Source organism: Leptopilina heterotoma, unplaced genomic scaffold (assembly GCF_015476425.1).
Source record: "Leptopilina heterotoma isolate Lh14 unplaced genomic scaffold, ASM1547642v1 Lhet_158, whole genome shotgun sequence".
Classification (NCBI taxonomy): Eukaryota; Metazoa; Arthropoda; class Insecta; order Hymenoptera; family Figitidae; genus Leptopilina; species Leptopilina heterotoma.
Genome location: NW_025110872.1, coordinates 331,312 through 343,665, shown reverse-complemented (window position 1 = coordinate 343,665; position 12,354 = coordinate 331,312). Strand labels below are relative to the sequence as shown.

The 12,354-nt window shown below is 22.6% G+C and overlaps 2 protein-coding genes across 4 annotated transcripts in view; one reads left to right on the top strand and one right to left on the bottom strand.

Annotated features, from left to right (window-relative positions):
• Positions 1 to 12,354, top strand: part of LOC122498730 (101 kDa malaria antigen-like) — a 101,046-nt gene that overhangs the window by 45,145 nt on the left and 43,547 nt on the right. The gene's annotated exons all lie outside the window — the stretch shown is intronic.
• Positions 1 to 12,354, bottom strand: part of LOC122498729 (ATP-binding cassette sub-family G member 4) — a 28,196-nt gene that overhangs the window by 15,154 nt on the left and 688 nt on the right. Inside the window, exons 2-3 of one of the 3 annotated variants that reach the window (XM_043606607.1) lie at positions 10,999 to 11,129; positions 4,286 to 4,416 (exon numbers count right to left, since the gene is read on the bottom strand). In XM_043606607.1, coding sequence (XP_043462542.1) covers positions 4,286 to 4,416; positions 10,999 to 11,063 — 196 coding nt within the window. In that variant the 5' untranslated portion in view covers positions 11,064 to 11,129. Of the gene's footprint in view, positions 1 to 4,285; positions 4,710 to 6,320; positions 6,723 to 10,998; positions 11,130 to 12,354 lie in introns of those variants that run through there. The other 2 variants (XM_043606609.1, XM_043606608.1) reach the window with 2 other exon arrangements.

Genomic DNA, 12,354 nt, shown 5'->3' with positions numbered 1-12,354 from the left:
TTAAGAGAGTAATAATAATATTTAATATATAAATCAAGTACATTTTTTCAATGAGTGCATAAATATTTGTTTTAATTTAAATGCTTGTTCATGAATCATTATCATTACTTTGTTGCGCTATCAAAACTCGGGATAATATATATAACACAAGGATGAGGTATATAACAAGTTGGAAATTATAATCATCAGTATAATTGTTAACTATGATGAATCACTTTTCAATAGTGATTAATGATTTGGTCTTTTTTTTTTGCAGAGTAAAAAATTTTTTCCCCATTTTCGCAACTTAAGCTATAATGAACAGGATATTGCGTTTTGACAAAGTGCCATATAAACTTGTACATATAAATTACTCGAATTAAAATTTTTAATAAATTTGCAATTAATATTTAAATTTAATTTTATCATTTACAAAATAAGAGAGATAAAACAAAAATGCTTTTTTTTAAATTTTTTATTACTTGCTCTCTATAAATTTGAATTAGTGAAAATGTTTACTAATTTAAATCCGTCGACTTTTTCTTTTGAATTAGTAAATTTTACTAATAAATTAGTAGAAATTACAATTTATTAGTAAAATAAATTGAATTTACCAATTCAAAAGCGAAAAGTCTAATTCTAATAACTAATTCAAATTGGTAATTATAGCATTATAGCCTTCTTTTCCTATATTCGAAAAATTTTGTTTTCTTTTAAATTTTGAGTCTATGGGCCAAAAAGGTTGTAATAATTTTTGTCGTTTACGATAAATACATTTCTAATAAGTGATATTATTGAAAAGGAGAAATTAACATTCAGAATGAGAATGCGAGTCTCTAAGAATAATTGAAAAAAAATTACGTGATTACAAACAAGACCTCGGAATTCAATGGTAAAGGCGGTCAGGGTTTAGACGTTCAACAAAACTTATAGGATTTGGCAATCGCAAGATGATGAAGGTTTTTTTTTCTCCTAATTTCCAGAAATAGAAATATTTCCACAAAAAAGAAAATTCCGGATAAAGTTTTTTTCCCTATGGTAACAATTATATATAACCATATAATAAATAATATTAATTACTATTAATAATATTATCTAATTAAAATATTTTTTCGACAAATAAATGGAAAATTTTCTTATATGTGATAATTTTTGTTTGATAACAAAAATTCCACTGTATGCATAGAAAATTGTAAAAGAGTAAATTCTTGAGAAATTATGCAATTAATTTTTTTTAAATATCAAACTGATAAGGGATCATTGATATTGAAAATTAATTTCCCATATATAGGAATAATATTATTATTATTGATATTATCATCATTAGCAATTTTTTGTAAATATAATGCTCCACATAATCAATTACACTGATTTCTTTGTGGAATAAATCATGAAATGTACAAATGGAAGTGTATCAAAACTGATTAGATGAACATTATTATTGGCAAATATCACTGTACGATGCGTAAGCGACGTGTGTGTAAAGATCAAATGAACTTTGCTCGAGACTTGGAGAGATTTCGTTAAAGATGCATTTTTTATATGCGCATCGGAAAAATCTGTTTAGAATTTTGATTGAAAGAAATTTTCTTTCAATTTTCAATTACTTCCAAAGTAATAAAATTCTTCGCAAAAATTCAATTATGTTCAAACATTTTTTCAAATTCTCATCAAAATTTCAATTATTTCCACAAATAATAAAACTCATCACGGAATTTCAATTATTTTTTAAACAATTTTAATCAAATTTCTTGAAAAATGTAATTATTCTTAAAAATTTTATTAAAATTCATCAACCAAAATTCAATTATTTTAAAAAGCCTTCCTATAATTTATTTATTAAAATTTAAGTATTATTGTCAATACATTTTTAATTAAATTTCTTGAAAGAATTAAATTATTTTCAAAAATTTTAATGAAATTCTTTTTAACAAGTCAATTTTCTTTCAAAATAATTGTAATAAAATTCTTCGTAGAAATTTAATTTATTTCAAAAATTTGTCGAAATTCAATGTCTACTATTTGAATAAAATTTCACAAAACCATTCAATTAGGTATTTAAAAAGAAATATTATTAAAAAATTCCTCTCAAGAATTCAATTATTTCAATTATCTTTATAAATATTAAATACTAAACTTTTTCTCCAAAATTCAATTATTTTCAAAAACTTTTCTCAATTCAATCAAATTTTTTACAGATATTCAATTATTTTTAATAAAATTTTAATCTAATTTCTCTAAAAATGATAATAACAGAAATAGCAGAATTTTTGAAAATGATTTCAAACAATTGAAAATTAATTAAATTTTGTCTGTTGCTATTAGTAAGAAACATTTTAAGAAACTTTTTAAGAAACAAGTACTAAATATTTTGCAACTATATTTAAAATTACACACCCAGGGAAATAATTTATTATTACAAATCAGAAAGAATTAAATTAATAAAAAAAAAAAAAACTTTCAAAACTAGTTTGCAAATAATTATTAGACTAGTATTGAATTTGGTGAATTTTTGTTTATAACTTAATTAATAGTCGAGTAGTGCGCGAATATATAATATATATCACTTGTTATTTAAATTCAGACACGTGAAACTTGAAGGAAAAAGAAATTTTTCCTATTTTTTTTACATGTACTCAGTGATTTTACATAGGTGAAGGGAAAGAAAAAGTTGAATAGATTACATCATTTAAGACTTGTTTCTCTAATTCTATCGCTCTTATATTTGCATGGTCTTGAAACTCATCTACCATTACATAAAGTTTCGCAAAAATAATTTTACTGCAGTATAATTGAATTTTCAACACATGAAAGTTTGTTTACTTTAAAAGAAAATGGAAAAATGATAATGAAGACGATTATTAGTCGCAGAAATACTACTCTGAAATTTGGGGATTTAATCGCTAAAAATTATTCGTTTTAAATCTAAATTTTCAATTATTTTCAAAAATTTTTCTAATTTTAATGATTTTCAATATAATTTTAATAAAATTTCCCAAAACGAATTCAATTATTTAAAAAAAATTTAAATAAAATTGTATGCAAACATTTAATTATTTTAATAAATAATAAAAATTTCACAGGAATTCAATTACTATTTTCATACAAAATAATTTAAAATTCTAGAAAAAAATAATTGAATTAAAATGATAAAAATAATTTTTATGAAGTTACAGTAACAATATTCTTATAATATAAAATAATGATTTTATCTTTAATTATTATTTATTAGAAAACCTGAAGAAATTGATCACTCCGAGTCTTCGACTCGGAGCAATCGATATATATTCATATGTTTTATAACAACAATTTTATAAGTTGTTTAATTTAAAAAAGCTTTGAATTTGAAATTTTTAAGTGTCTTAATTCCTGTGGAAAATCCTCTTCCAAAAATAAGATTAAAAATAGAAATTTATTGCACAAATATTTTTCTTCTTTTTCTAAAACAAAATAATAATTTTGTTAAAAAAATTGTGATTCATAAAGAAAAATAATGCAAAATAATTTTGTTTACAAGTAAAGAAAAATTGAATAATTTCAATTTGACAAAACATAATATTTAACAAAAATTTAGTCTTTTAATGAAAAGAAGTGAAGAAAATTCTGATGATTTCTATTTGTCATTACAATTTTGAATTAATTATAAAATAAAAATAATTATAACATAATAATAAAATGTACAATGATCTATCTAAAGATAACAAAAAACAAAAGTATAAATAAAAGGCAACTTCAGAGTTTTTAATTTGAATGTTTTAACAAATTTTAATTCCCACGGAAAAATAATAATGATTAGATATTTATTCAAAAAAGAAATTATTGATGTTTTCGAATAATTTTCCAATTAAAGAAATTCGCTATCAAATGTATTAGACATTTTTTTTGTGACTATCTAATAACTTTTAGAGTGAATCAGAATATTATTTAGTCTCAGGGAAAAATTGAAATTTCTGTCTGGAAATCAGGGAAAAAAATAAAATTTTTGTTTCAACCTTATGAGGATCATTGTTGATTGAAAATTCTGTTTTCGATATTCTTATAAAAGAGAGAAGGTATCTTTAGATTTATTTTTATCAAATGGAATAGTAATTTGTTTGTTGAAAATAATCGTTTTTTGTCATAAATGAAAATTTGACTGAGATTTTGAGAGTCCAGAAGAAATAAACAACAAAACTATTGTTCTCCAATATTTAGGTCCAATAAATCGTTATCTTATCTTAAAATAGTTTTATCTCTGGGTTATGTTATTATCGATGAATAATAAAGTTAATATTATAGTAACGTAGAAATTAGTAAAAATTCTTACTGTTTTTGCGTCCCTCTCGTACTTTATACGTCAGATCGGTAAAGGCCAAATCAACAGGTGGCCGTTTTGGTAAATGGGTTATGGTTTTTGGTTGCGCCGGCACAATTTGTAGTCGGACTGCAGAATTTTTTCTGGATTGCAATAAAATTCCATTGGAATCATCGTCCCGTGAACTGTGACCCTCGAGCTTCATTGTTGTTTATTTTATTTTCAAATTTATCGTTAAATGATTTTCCAAAAAAAATTGATTGATTGATTGATTGATTGATTGATTATTCTTGTGAAATGTGCAATAACAAAAAGGCCGAATACTTCTTCTCTTTCCTCAAAGTTATATCACTTTTATTATTCCTTTTTTTTCCTACTTTTAATAGTCTTTTTTTTATTTCTATATCGTCACACACTTCTTTTGCAATTTGTCAACCTGTAATTTATATATTTTTTTCTTTTATAAATTTTTGTATATAAAATTCATAATCATTTTTTTTTTGCAAACTCCGAGAAAATTTATTTTTGTCTATTGATAAGAAAAGATTATATGAATATTCTACAGTTCGCTTTAGTAAAAATTTTATTCTTGGATCGAAATGTTAATTTTAAGATTTAAAAATAAATATTTTAGAGCAATTTTTAATGATTATTTAATGTTTAATTAATTTTTAATTATGTCCGTTGTAATTAAAACAATGTATTTCTGAATTAAAGAAAAAAAAAGAATCTGGAATAATTTCTAAGTTATGTAAAAATAATTATATAGAGTAGATCGTGATATTTTCAAATATTAGTAAACATAAAGGAAAAAGCTGGTTTTTATATTTAAATTTACGTTCGTAATTAACATAAAATTAATGCAAATAATTAATAGATATTAATTTTTCTTAATAATACCAGTTAATAATTTCCGTTAATACTTAATAATATCAATATTATTAATATTTATATAATATTGTTATATTAATATTATATTATTCAAGAATTATTAAATTATTTATTGATGAATTAATTATTAAAAAAAATTTGTTGACGAATATATTATTAATGAGGCTTATCAATTATGTTTATAATAATTAATAATTATTATTAATTGTTATTTGTATTAATATTGACATTATTAATATTATTTTTATTTATTTTTTTATTATTATTATTATTATTATTCACAGGAAAAAATTATTTGTTACTCTTATTATTTTTAGGTATTCTATTTTTAATGAATGAATAATTAATAATAGATGAATATTATTAGATAATTGAATTTCTAATTATTAGAAAATTACACCAAAGATTATATTGTTTTATAATTTTTTTTTCTAAATATTATAAGTATGTTAGAGTTAAAAAAGCAGATTGTGAAAAAAATACTTTTTATGAAAATTAAATATATTTTCTAGTATTTTAAAGTTTTATTTTGTCTTCAAAATCAAAATTTTTATAGTCATGGAAGAAAAATACTTTACTAAAACTTTAGTTCTATTGTTATTAATTATACATAATTAAGTAATTAATTAGCTATCAGTTTAATGTTAAAAACTTGAATAACAATAATTAAAAATGTATTTTTATCTATTGTCTATTTATTTTTATTTTGTGTAATCTCCAGAAAAATTGAACAAGAAAATTCAGAGCTATAATAATTTTTTTTTTATTGAAGGTAACAAACAAAAAATTTTGCAAAATATTTACTACAAACACTAATAATAATAACAATAATAATAATAATAATAATAAATTTTAAAAATAATAATAAAAGTAATAATGAAAGTAAAAAATGTTTTAAATAATTACAATTAATAATTTTTAAATTGAACATTATATTTGAAAAGTCATTTGAACTACAGAAACAACGGAAGTGTCGTTTCCATGCTTTCATTGACATCACACGCGACCAAAGCGATAACAAACTCGGTAGTTTTATGTTACAACGCATTTAAATTATTTCTTATTCTATTTTTTTCTCGGAGTTTGAAAAAAAGAAAAAAAATGATTAGACCACAATTGCGAGTCTAAAAATATTTCTTTCAATATCTCTTCTTACACTTTTCATGCCATTTTATAAATTCCTTTGTCCTGTTATGATATACTTTCTGTTATTTTCGAAACTATTTTTTTAAGAGAATTGCTGTTTTTTTTAATAAACACTCACAACATAATGATAATTTTCACTTTAATTGAAAATATCCAAGTGCGAGACAATGAGAATTGAGAGGAGAAAAAAAAATGTTTAGCAGGAACGAGCGCATTTGTTGCGTTCGAAACACTGCGATACGCGCGCGATCGCGACACAAGTGGGACTGTTTCTGTTTCACTGTTTTAAATCAAGTGGAACAAGTGAGAGAACGACAACGACAACGACAACGACAACGACGGCGATGACGATGACGACCAACGACGACGAAGGAACGGTTCGACCATCACCATTGACCGTCGCGATGGTCCCCGGCACTCCGCACTCAGGCAAATCTTGGTAGGGAGAGAGAAAGAACCTGAGCACTGAGCAGCGAGTGTTTATCACGCAGGCAACGTAGGAGCAAAGTCGAACTGAATCATGCGGAGGAGTTGATTTTGTATTATGTCAAAGTCTCGATAGTCGGATGTCAGAGCGATTTTTATTAATTAACACGTGGCATAAAGTATTTTTAACAAATTTTTTAACAAATTTTTTAACAAATTTTTTGTTTCTAAATTTTATTTTTTATATAGAAAGAGAATTTGTTTTATTCTATTATTATAATTATTTACTTTGCAGATGGGGAAAATAAACAAGAAAAATCATTTCGATTTAAAAAAATCTTCAAAAAATTATTCAAGGGCATTTTTTAACAAGAGAAGCAAGTTATTGAAAAAAATTCAAAAAATTCAATTATTTTCACTTTTTCGTAACTCAATTATTTTTAATATCTACTATTTTAATAAAAAATATCAAGGGTCTTTTTTAAAAAAGGGCTTTTTTCTGAAAAAGTTCGGTACCTAGAATATAATTAGAATTCATCTCTCAAGACCTTTTTTTTCACGGATTGAAATAAGGAAAAAATCGAAAAATATTTTCGATTATCGGATAAGAGACTTTTTTTGCAAAAAGGGATTTTTTTGCACCTAAAAGGTTCGGTACGAAAATGTTGATTAGAATTCCGCTCTGAAGTAGAAAATTTTTGCAAATTGAAAAATGAAGCTAGTCTTCAATTTTTTTTATAGATTAAATTAATGAAAAATTCGAAATTTTTTTTTAATGTTCGGGGTATTGTGTACGTCAATATTATAGACAACGGTGATTTAAAACTTAAAAATTTTTCATCACATGTAATTCACGTTTCTTTTAAAGAACAGTGTGCCGTTACTTGCTGCAGGACGTGCTCCTATTTATCACGTAATGACTTTAACAAAAAAAGTAAATCACACCTTGATTTTCAAGTAGACATTAAAAAAAATGCAAAAATCATTATCATACATTCTTCGTTCGTTTAAGTAAAATTAAATATTTCTCGTCACATTACTTTTTTTATTCTGTGAAAAATAAAAGTTTTTTCCAAAAAAAAGTAATTTGTAAATTACTATCTCCAACTTATACAACAAACTATTGATTAAAGAAAACTTGTTTTACAATGACACTGTTACTCTCCATTAAAAAGTTAATTAATATTCTGCGATTTAATGATTTCCTAAAAAATCATTTAATAACAGCAATTGTTTTTCTTGTTTTTCTTCTTCTTCTTCTTCTTCTTCTTCTTTTACAATTTAAATTAATTAAATATTATAAATAATAATTATAATAATAAATTCTACCGAATTTAGAAAATTTTGTTGAAAAATAAAATTTTTGGCTTTAAACTTTTTATGTGTATTCTCAGGTTCCGTGTCATATTCTCTGGATCGTCAACCCTTAGCTTTCTTTTTAATTTTTTTTTGCAAACTTAATTCCAGGACCGGTCCAGAGTTTAACAAAAGTCACGTAGGCGCCTCGAAAAATAAAGTCATAATAATATATGGAACATTCCGTATGAAATTTTCATCTAAAATAATTTTTTTACTTTAGTTCATGTTTGATAAAATTGAAACATGAATTATATGTTTATATTAAAAATTTTTTATAAATAAATAAATTAGAACTTGTTCTGATAAAAAATAAAAATTATAAAAAATGAAAAAAGGTTATAAAATTAGCAATAATTAATTCTTTGCTAAAAAAGGGTATTTAAATATTCGAACATGTTTAATTTGCAAAAAAAAAAAAAAATAAAATTGTAAATTTACAAAAGAAAATCGGAAAGCATATCGTTCACGTGAATATTATTATGGTACAATGCGTGACGCATTTTTCTCAAATTGGAAGTACAACGAACGTAATCCATACATATTTGTTTCCTGTATATATAAACCATAAATATTGTAACGGATATTACGCAAAAAATAAATTCGAGACTCGCAAGCAAACTTTATATTCTAACTGTTCAAAAAATTTTTTTGTTTTTTTTGGTAGAAGAAACAAAATTTTTTTTGATATTATAGAAATAAATATTAGGAGACAAAATTTATATTTTTAAAAACTTAATATTCTAAATGTTCAAAAAACTTTATGGTTAAAAAAAAATTTTAAAAAACCTTATGGTTTTTTTTAGAAACAAAAAAGTTTTTTGAACAGTTAGAAAATTAAATTTTTAAAGATGTAAATTTTAGATTTTGTCTCCAAATATTTATTTCTATAATCTAAAAGATTAATTAAAACACGAATGGAAAGAAAAGAATCTGAGACACTTTTCATTCAGTAATTAGTGGGATTTTTCTGCTTTTCTTTTTTTGTAATAGTTTAAAAAAAAAAAACAATGAAGCTAATGAACTCGAAAGTAATTTCTACACGGAAGGCAAATTGGACTGAGAATAAAGGTCGTTTACACAATAATAGCACAAAGTCCGCGCGTGAGAATCTTTTTCCATTCATTTTGATAATAAAAAATATTGTAAATTTTTTTTTTCATTGAATTTACTTTACTTCTTTTTTAATTTAATTTTTATTTTATTTATAATATTAAAAACAACTTTCATTATTAAAGAAAATGAATTTTTTAATTTTTATTATTGTTTATACATATAAATTGCTCTAAAGAATTTGTTGAATTTTTTATTTTAACTAACCCTCTAAATTTGAATTTGTAAAAATGTTTACTAACTTGAATTAGTGACCGACTTTTTGCTTCTAAATTAGTAAATTTTACTAATAAATTAGCAAAAATTAATATTTATTAGTAAAATTTACAAATTCAAAAGCAAAATGTCAGTCAATAATTTAAATTACTCTCTAAATTTGAATTAATAAAAATGTTTACAAATTTGAATTAGTGACTGAATTTTTGCTTTTTAATTAGTAAATTCAATTTATTTTACTAATAAATAGTAATTTCAACTAATTTTTTTAGTAAAATTTACTAATTCGGAAGCAAAAAGTCAAACAGGAATTTTTACTAATATATTAGTAGGAATTACTATTTTTAAGTAAAATTTACTAATTCCAAAACAAAAAGTTAGTTACTAATTCAAATTAGTAAAAATGTTTACTAATTCAAATAAAAAGAGAAAATTTTTAAAACACTTATGAAAAAAATTAAAATAACTAAAAATTTGTTGTTACAATTAATAAACATATAATTTATTGTTAATATAACAATTTTGATTAATTATTGAACAAAAGTCGGAATTTAATTTTAAAAAAGTACAAGTTTATTAAACAGTTTTTTTTAAACATCTTGCGTATTATGCGGAATGTAGTGAGTCGCGATATTAAAGTCCATTTACTGATAAGAATTGAAAATTCTTTTTTATTTTTTTATCACATTTTCATCTCAATTTTTTATCACAACTGAGAGGAAAGATATAAATTATCTGTCGTAATGACAATTTATTAATGATTGAGGTTCTCCAGCTACTGCACGTCGCAAATTTAATGATAATTACATCAATAATATTTAAGACTGTTTTATTTTTCATAAATATAATTCAATTTACAAGTAAATTTAAATATTTAAATAAATTTAAAAAATAGAAATAAAATAATTAAATTATGAATGGAAATAAAAAAATAATAAACAAAATAATTTATAAATAAACATAATTAAAATTTTTAAACAATGTTTACTGATTATGCGTTACCTTTTTAATCACAATATTAATACAAGAATTGTTAACATTTTTTTAATATTATTATTATTAATAATTTAATCGATGTCCGCTGTGCGCTCGCAGCAAAAATATAAATTTACAGGCATGCGACGATAAGACATTTGAATTCTGACAGCTTTATGTTTTATGCTTGAAAAGCGGGATATTGTAATGAGATTGTGAGACGAAGACTAATTTTTATTGTCATATTGTTGGAAATAAATGAGAATTACATTTATACTCTTGAAAAACCAGTTAACGATAGTCGTATCCACTTATAATGTTGACGGATTTTTTCTCCCCGATTTTTTTCTGTTTTATTACAAATCGAAAGCTCGAGGGTCAAATATTGTATTAATTCTTTTAATTATCTAACTTTTCATCAAAATGATGATGAGGTAAAAATTATTCTTTTAATTTTCTATATTTCAAATTTATTACAAATAATAATAATAATTAATAACTATTTTGTAATTACAAAAAAAAATGACAATTCTCTAAAAATATTTTTTTTTCTATTTCAAAAAAAAATTTCAGAATGAAAGTTAAGGTTTTTGGAAACTTACCCACTCAAATCGTTTGCAACCACATTAATTTGCCTCTTGGGCAATGCATTCTCTACGATCGTCATGATTTTCGAAAAATATTACTGATCAGCATGTATAGTGATCCTTTGGAGATATAATTTTCCGAATATCTGAAATAATAGAGAATGATTGTTTTTTTTATTATAAAAGCTGTTGGAAAATTCAAATTAAAAACAAAAAGTTAATAGTCGCTTATCCCTTAGTCTCGTGTTTGTTTTTTAGTTTTTTGTGCAAGCTTTAAATAAATTTAAATTTATTTTAAATAAATAAATGAATAAAACTAAATACCTATATTCCTATTTCTTAAAATAAAAAAATAAATTAATTTTACGTAAATTAATACCTAATAATAAATAAATAGGTAATATCCGACCATGGAAAAAATTGTTTTTATTGTAAACAACGTGGAACAGTAAATAAGGAAAATAAACGTAATTTATTATTTATTTACAAGAATCAAAAAATTTACAAAGATTAATTTAAAGTAACGAGGTAAACTTTGAGAAATATATATCTTTTTTTTTTGTTTAAAAATAACAAAAATGAATGCATCAACTCGTGGTCCTTGAACCTTGAACAAACGATAAATATTCTAATAAAAAAAGGATGTAGTATTTCAACAGAAAATATGAAACTTTGTGTATAAATTTTATATAATCGCCTTTTTGTTTTGAATTTTTTCCTGAAATAAAACATTCTGTCGGAAAAAATTATTATTTAAAATTAGTTTAAAAAAGTGGTAATCTTTTACAAAATTTATTTTATAGAAAAACTTTTTCAGCGGACTGTAAAATGATGGAAATTTCAAGTAATGTTGTAAATAGATCAAGAACATCTTTGCAGAAATTCAATTAGTATCAATAAATTTTAATAAAAATGTATTTTTTAGAAAATTAATCAAATTTTCAATTATAATTATAAACACACAAGATTATTTTCAAAAATTGAAAAAATTTTTAAATTATTTTTCAAATTTTTAATTAAAATTATTAAAAAAAAAAACATTATTTTCATAAAATTGAAAGAAACTCGTCAAAAGAATTTAATAATTCATAAAAATTCTAATAAAAAATTTGGAAGCCATTTGTAGATTTATTTATATTCGAAATTAAATAAATTTAAATTTGATGAGAAAACCCTGTAAATGAGAACCCTGATGAGTTAGACACCCTGTAAAGGTTTATGTATTTTTTAAAATATCTTTTTGAATTTGGGAGGAAAATGAAAAACTGCAAATTGGAGAAAGTTTCCAAGTCTTGAAATTCTCCAATTCTTCAGATTGGAGAAAATTTTGAAGTAGTATTCTTAAAAAAAAAGTGGTGATAATTTTGAAAA